At 37.7% G+C, this 8,432-nt stretch overlaps 1 protein-coding gene across 1 annotated transcript in view; it reads left to right on the top strand.

Annotated features, from left to right (window-relative positions):
* The first annotated feature begins 572 nt into the window (after window positions 1–572).
* The window catches only part of LOC106871501 (glutamate receptor U1), a 9,952-nt gene continuing 2,092 nt past the window's right edge, over window positions 573–8,432 (top strand). Inside the window, exons 1-5 of the mRNA XM_014917989.2 lie at window positions 573–799; window positions 2,240–2,331; window positions 4,723–4,816; window positions 6,251–6,569; window positions 6,796–7,013. Of these exons, the coding sequence (XP_014773475.2) occupies window positions 587–799; window positions 2,240–2,331; window positions 4,723–4,816; window positions 6,251–6,569; window positions 6,796–7,013 (936 nt within the window). The 5' untranslated portion in view covers window positions 573–586. The remainder of the gene's footprint in view (window positions 800–2,239; window positions 2,332–4,722; window positions 4,817–6,250; window positions 6,570–6,795; window positions 7,014–8,432) is intronic.

Below are 8,432 nucleotides of genomic sequence, written 5' to 3'. Positions count from 1 at the left end.
TATATATATATATATATATCGACAAGTAACGTGTTTCAGAACAATTTCATAATTTCTTTTAACCAAATTATTCAATTCAAAGAATTCGTCAAACTGTGAGTGTGAGAGATAACAAGTACTCAAAATATGTAATGAAATCAAACCTGAAGTTGTTGCATTTTTATGAAATTAAAGTTTACATTTAATCAAAAAAAAACTCAATTACGTTCATACCTATGCCTTCGAAAAAGAGAAAATGAATCTATTTATAAAAAAAAAGACAACCCTACCAGAGCCAAAAAGTATCATAAGTCACTGTATGTACGACTATATCTATGAGTATTTAGGCCCCATAAGTAGTCAAAAGTTAAGAAATGAGTAATTATTAAAAACAATATACTTGATAGGTTTGTTCAAGTTGTTACAACCTTGTATTCGTTCAAGTTACACACTTTGTGCACTGACTTTTGTTCTGTTAAACATTACGAACGCTTAGCTTCCACAATACACATATAAATTGAATAGAATAGATTAATTACCACCCTAATACCACACCGTCGCTGTACCGATTCTTACTTCTTTCTCTGTTTAGGAAAGCAACGACAACATGTTTATGGTTGATCCAGAAGAGGTTATCGATAGAAAATACGATATATTCCGTGTAGATGGATACGAAGAAGAGGCCACTTACAAGCGAATAGGAGAGTGGTGTTTTGACATTGGTCTAGTTTTCACAGTGACGCCTATAGACGCGAGGGATGTCTTTCCCAACGCTTTACCTGGATTGGGTAACGTAACCCTAAAGGTTGGAACCATCGTAGTAAGTACTCCTGAATCGTCATTGTAGTTTTTCTTTTTCTTTTGCCATCTACCGTTTCTTTGTTTCAGTCATTTGTCTGCTGCTGTGCTGGGGCACCGTCTTGACAGGCGAAGAAATCGACCACAGTACAGATGTTTGTTTAAACGCATCAAACCCATTCTATTTGACTCTGATGTCGACTGCTAAGTTATGGCGACATAATGATTGTCAAACTGTGTGTAAAGATGCACACACACACGTTTGAGTATGTGTGTATAAGTAAATAAAATAAAGTTTCCCTTCTCATACCGACTCATAAGGGGCTGTTTCTCCAATTTCCGTGGCTTATTTATTCCCCACTTGAACGGGACGCCCAAGCCACCGAAAGTACGTAATTGCAAAGCTAGCTTCCTAACCACACCGCAATGCCTGCATCTTACGAGTTATATATATTTACGTTTTTACTATTTCGTTTCATGGCGGCATTTCGTCAGTCTTTACATTCTGCGTCCATACTTCGCCGAGGTCAGCTTTGCCTTTCATATATTCGGGGATCGATAAAATAAGAACCAGTTGAACTCTGAAGTCGATCTAATTGGCTGCCCACCTCCCTATGAAACTGTTGACTTTGTGCCAGAATTTGAAATCAAAATTTCATTTCATGAAGGCGGAGAGCTGGCAGAATCGTTAGCGAAATTCTTAACGACATTTCGTCTGTCTTCATGTTCTGAGTTTAAATTCTTCCGGGATCAATCTTGTGTTTTATTCCTCAAGGATCGATAAAGGATGACTCGTCCGAGAAAATAACATTCGTCCACTGCTCTAGAGACCAATTCTGTAGGTTTTTACTCTACTCTAAACACTCTGCGACGTTTGTTTTTGAAAATAGTGGTTTTCTCAATGCAGCTCTCCCGTGAAATCCGGTTTCATGCAGCTCGCAGCGAACAGTTTTTGTGGAAACTGGGTCCTTGAGGTGGTATTTAAGCTCTGCAGTAATTTTGGGAGCTGTACTTTTGTGATCCTTTCTAACAATTCGCGTATGAGTCCGACGGTCTCTATCTGAATGTTTTGCTTTTCTTCCGGAGTTTTGTTTCGAAGAAGAGGTTTCCTCCTCTTTCTCAAAGTCTGTAATTACTTTCAAAACAGTACTTCTTGATACACCAAACATTTCGGCTGTTTTCGTTACGCTCGCGCCTTCCATAAGAGCACCAACAATTTGACCTCTTCGAAAGTCCGGCAGATCTGTCATTTTAATGAATTTTAACTACCTTTTTTCTGATGATATCTGAAAAGAAACATCAATTTTAAGCAAAACATATTGAGCAGCACTAATAATAAATCAAAAAACAAAAATAATAACAAGCTTTTGACGGTTTTATAGATATTTCAAATTATGATGCTAGGTGTTTCCATTATTTTGTCCAACCCCTGGATATATATATATATATGCTTATGTTTCAGCTGGCTCCATACATTACTAGAGTAAACGGTACCGGATGGGAAGGATTTTGTATCGATATACTCAATGAAATGAGTAGTACCATGAACTTCAAGTAAGTCGGTTACTTCACTTATACAATCTATGTATGTGTTTATGTGTATGCTTGTTTGTTTGTCTGGCTGTCTGGCTGTCTGGCTGTCTGGCTGTCTGTATGTATGTATGTATATTAATGGCGAAAAAAAACAAAACAAAACAATAGCCATCTGCAACAAAACGAGATAAGTTAACGACCGAGATTGTTTGTGGCTTAGACAAATGGAAAGTAATCAAGACGTTTCGGATATTGTCCTTTTTCAGAGTAACTTGTAGAGCGAAAACAAGGTATTAAAAATGAGGAATAACCGAACAATCGAAGCAAAAGTACCACTCTCGTACATATATGCACACAGCAACCATATTAACTACAAATTATATGCTACTGTCTTCATAAAGAAAACACATTAGAAAGCACATAAACAGAAAGTTTAGTTCTAAATACAAGGACTGCAATTCCAATAAAACACTGGTTCAGTCTGGTACTATGCTTGATATTATCAACTTTACCCCTTCCTTACCCACTTGTAGTAAATGGCCATGAACCTCACGTAGGTATGATTATTATCGCCAGAAATGATGGTAGATTTATGTAATCATTAGAGCATTGTATAAAATGTTTTCCAGTATTCTTGCTATTATGTTTTAAGTTTAAATCCCATCAGAGTCACCTTTACTTTTCATCCTCTCGTGGTTTCTGAAATAGAGGACCAGTGAAACATGAGACAGATGTAATCAGTTAAACTCCTCCTCCCACTAAATTTGTGACCTTGTGCTTATATTAGAAATTATTGCTATGATATTCTGAGAAAAAAGAAAAGTGTGTTGGTAGAATCAGCAGAGTAGTGGATAATATGACAATTGCTATTTGGTTACGTCTCTTTGGATTTTGGTTTCAAATCGTACTGAGGTCATTTTTTTTTTCAAACCTATGGTGTCTCTTCTCCAAACACATGGAGTCTCTGCGAGAAAATATTATCAAAATATGCATAGTAGAAATGATGATAGGGAGCAGAGAAAAGCCTTTACATACATTAATTGAATACTTTAATTGATTCTAAACACTCACCCAATGGGTTACATAGCTCATTAAATAAGATACCAAATCAGAGTAAAAGAAAATGAAATGCGTCGAGTGAATTATATAAATAAATGCTTTGATAGAAAAAACTTAGACATTTGGCGCAGGCGTGGCTTTGTGGTAAGAAGCATGTTTCCCAACCACATGGTTTCGGGTTCAGTCCCACTGTGTGGCACCTTAGGCAAATGTCTTCTACTATAGCATCGGGTTGGCCAAAGCCTTGTGAGTGGATTTGGTGACGGAAACTGAAAGAAGCCAGCCGAATATATATATGTGTGTGTATATGTGCGTGCGTGTGTGTTTGTGTGTGTGTGTGTGTGTGTGTGTGTGTGTGTGTGTGTGTGTGTATCTTTGTGTTTGTGTTTGTTCCTCCATCACCGCTTGACAACCGGTGTTGATGTGTTTATGTCTCCGTAACTTAGTGGCTCATCAAATAAGACCGATAGAATAACCACTAGGTTTAAAACATAAGCCCTGGGTCGATTTGGTCAAGGAAAACCCCTCGAGGCGGTGCTCTAGCATGGCCGCAGTCAAATGACTGAAACAAGTAAAAGGATCATTCTGAATCGGGAACTTAGCTTACGCAGTTTCATGCCATCAATTTTGACTTAACCTGTCTTTAGCTATTGGTTGGAGATAGGGTCTGTTCATGTGGTTGAATAATTCTCCTGGCTGTTCAAGTGCGTGTTATTAAATGGAAAAAACGCTCAGTATGAATCACCATAAGACATTTTTGTGTATAAATATATTGTTTATTCTGAGAACAGTCATTTTGAGAATGTGTGTGTGAGATCTTTGTTTACGAACCATATATCTTGTGTCGAGGTGAATAGACATGTGAGTCGCAGTGGGATATTGCGCGTGGATCTGCAGAGAAGACATGTACCTCTGGCCGAAACCTGGCAGGAACTGTGATTTTTTACAGTGTAGCTCAGAACGAGGCCAGTGTATCAGAACGAGGCTACTGTATCAAAGCAAGGCTAAACGCCTCATCGATATATTCGTCTACTATGCAGGTCGATTCACATATTACTTTGTAATATGTAGCTCTGCTACAGTTTTACTCTAGACAAGCAAAACATGATCAGTGTAGAACTTCTGTGGTGAAAAATATTTTCATTTTGCGGAACACACCCAACTTTGTGGTCGAAGTTTATAACCGTTCACTCAACCTGAGAATTATTAATTAACAAAAATGTTATAATTAAAAAACTATTATAATTTTATACAAGAATTATCAATAAAAAACAAATAGATCTGTTTCTTCGCCTTTACAATTTTACAGATATATTGATCACTTATTTATCTCCCTTGTTCATGTTCTTTCAGTTATGTACTGCAAGAACCTGAAGACAAGATGTTCGGTGTTTATGATAATGCAACGCATAACTGGACTGGAGTTATAGGAATGGCATACCGCAATGTAAGTTCCTTAGAATGTTATCTTCATTGTTGTTGCTTTTCAAACCAAGAACAGCACTGATCAAGCTGGTCTATAATCAGTGGTGATTATATATACCTTCCAATATACCTTCCAATTTTTATTTTTTTTGTGTATCAAAGACAACATTGTTAAGTATATTTACTTGGTGTATCAAATACAACATAGTTTAATATCTCTACCTTTTAATTCAGGATAGAAGGGTATGATTTAAAAGGGATCTGGTTGGCATTTTTAGCAGAATTAACGACTACATAGACGCTCTGTTGTTATATGTATGCCGCATACATCTTACAACAATATCTTACAGTAATTAGCTAAGTCAGTTTGCATTCTGAGATCACATCACCATCTCGTGTCCGGGTCAAGTTTGCTTTTCATCCCTCTCGAATAGATAAAGGGAGGGTCAACAATAAAATACACGCCTCGTAATGAAACCAATATAAATGAAAATAATCCCCTCAAACTAGAAGTGCTGACCTGAGTTTATTTTAGAAATATTTTACATTTATCAGGTCATCCCGTAGTTAATGTCCAGACTTCCCAACTTTTATCCACCTTCCAATAAACTCATTCGAGGAAAACACTTCCCTCTCAACGCTCAATCTCCTTCTCAAGGGAAACTTAAAGAAGTTAATGAGAGCTCTACCAAAGAGGAATGTATCTATCCTCATGCCTTTCAACCATGGCCACCACGCAACCTCTTTCGCCACATCCACCAAGCAAAGGAAAAGTGCTTTGGCTTGCCCGATTGAAGGAGGGCGGCAGAGCGATCGTCACTACCGACTCGGCTGCGCAGACGGATCCATCCCACACCTGACAACAGCTGTTCGACATAACCCCACAAGTCAGCCCAGACACTGAACGAGAGCGTACAGAACGGTTTCGTCACTCACTCTGTGTGCACCTCAGACAAGCCCGTATGACAGCACATCCGTGCCTGTAGTGTTTATTTCGAACCGGTATCGCCCCTGGTAGCACTGCCAGGTCAAGGACATCTGGAAATTATCAATAATAATATTTTTTTCTACTAAAGGCACAAGGCCTGAAATTTTGAGGGAAGGGGCTAGTCGATTACATCGACCCTAGTGTTTCACTTGTACTTAATTTATTGACTCCGAAATGATGAAAAGCAAAGTCGACCTCGGCGGAATTTGAACTCAGAACGTAAAGACAGACGAAATGCTACAAAGCATTTTGCCTGGTGTGCTAACGATTCGCCACCTTAAATAATAATAATGATAATAATAATAATAATAATAATAATAATAAAAATAATAATAATAATAATAATAATAATAATAATAATAATAATAATGATGATGATGATGATGATGATGATAATAACAACAACAGCACCGACAACAATTACATGCTGTGCACTATATTAATTTTTTTCTCCTCCTTCCTCTCCAGGAAGTCGATCTCGGAATCGGACCTATTACACTGACAGCCCATCGTTTTGAATATATTGACTTCACACATCCTTTCTCTGAAGACGGAATTGGCATCGCCTACAGACTGGAAGATGACCGTGTCTCCATGGACATGATATTTCGACCATTTCAATTGTGGGTTTGGATACTAACGCCTGCTGCCATATTTTTTGTCGGTATCTTCCTGACAGTAATCAACAAGATCAGCGCCATGTTCAGATCTACTGAAGCTAGTGAAGAATTAAACTGTTCCTACTACGAGAATTGCTGGTACACGTTTGGAACAGCCCTCATGCAAGGTAAAAACATCGAAGTAATCTGATTTGATTGAACGATTTTTATACCTGCGTTCGTGAGTGGTGATTTAGTGGTGATAGTGGTTATGTGCTTCATGTGGGTATCTCTATATGTATGTTTAATTTATATACATATATATGCATTCACATATATGATTCACATATATGATTCACATATATGATTCACATATATGATTCACATATATACAGATATACAATCTACTTGCAGGTCAAAACAACGAACCAAAGAACATATCAGGTCGAATCATGATCATCTTCTGGTGGCTGTTTGTTATCCTGTTGACCACATACTACACAGCCTTCTTAGCTGCTATTCTTACAGTCAAAGTCTCCAAATTATCCATCACAAGTCTAGAAGATTTAGCACATCATCCTTCTATACGGCCCATAACGCTCTCCGGATCAACGTGGTGGTCATATTTTTTGGTTAGTCGTGATTTGCTATAACTTCTGTGATTCTCGTCTCCAATTTGCTTTTATTCATGTGTTTATCTATTTTGTTTATGATATTTAGGATTGTATTTGTCTTTTTATGAATATTATTTTATTTAATCAATGGATGCATACACTGTGACGTCTGCAGTAACATTTCATATATAAATGAAGGCGCTGGCGTGGCTCTGTGGTACGAAACTTGCTTCCCAACCACATGATCAGTCCCACTGCGTGGCAACTTGGTCAAGTGTCTTCTACTATAGCCTTGGGCCGACCAAAGATGGATTTGGCAGACGGAAACCGGAAGAAGCCTGTCGTATATATATATACACGAATGTGTGTGTGTCTGTGTTTGTGTTTCTCCTCCTACAATCGCTTGACAACCGATGCTGGTGTGTTTATGTCCCCGTATCGTCAAAAGACACCGATAGAATAAGTACTAGGCTTGCAAAGAGTAAGTCCTGGAGTCAGTTTCTTTGACTAACACCATTTAAACCGGTGCTTCAGCATGGGCGTAGTCAAATGACTGAAACCAGTAAAAGAGTAAAAGAATATATAGATTAGGTCATCCCATAAATAATGCGGTTTTTTTTTTTAATTGCATGAACTAAAAGTCGGAGGAGAGTGGATGAGGGCAGAATAGTACTAGAGGAGTATCTTTCATCTCAACCAAGGGAATTTTGGAAGAGGGGCCTTGCAAATTTACCAGATAGATGAAAGAACATTGCAGAAAATGAAGGAGAGTATATTTTAGATTAAAAAAGAACTTTGTCTGAATTTTGAAAAATAAAAAAAGGTATTAAAAAACGCGTTATTTATGGAGTGCCTCAATATATATATATATGTGCGTGTGTGTGTGTACAACATTGGTTGTCAAGCGATGATGGGGGAGGGGACACAAACACAGGCACTCTCTCTCACATAGACACACACACACACACATACACATACACACATACATAAAAATACGATTCTTTCAATTTTCGTCTACCAAATGGCTTTGGTCGGCCCAAGGCTATAGAAGAAGTCACTTCACCAAAGTACCAAGCGATAGGACTGAACCCCAAACGATGTGCTTGGGATGCAAATGTCTTACCACGGAGCCACTTCTGGAACAATACGAGAAGATATAAACTAAACTACAGAAAGAAAAACAAAAAACAAAGATGTAGTATTACCTCATATTTCTATATTTCGAGGCTATAGACCCTTCAGCACATTTTGGAAAGTCCGGGTTAGAAAAGGTCGTTGCTTTTTTTTGTAGTTTACTGTATATCTTCTCGCATTGTTCCGGTCTTGCACAACAAACCCCGTTATGATATTACTTTAATATATTTATTTATTCATAGTCCATGTTGCTAAGTGTAAAGACGAAAGAGAAAATGTTGAACATATAGGGGAAATTATATA

Source organism: Octopus bimaculoides, chromosome 24 (genome assembly GCF_001194135.2).
Source record: "Octopus bimaculoides isolate UCB-OBI-ISO-001 chromosome 24, ASM119413v2, whole genome shotgun sequence".
Lineage (NCBI taxonomy): Eukaryota > Metazoa > Mollusca > Cephalopoda > Octopoda > Octopodidae > Octopus > Octopus bimaculoides.
The sequence above is the reverse complement of the archived record's forward strand: the minus strand, read 5'-3'. Positions and strand labels throughout refer to the sequence as shown.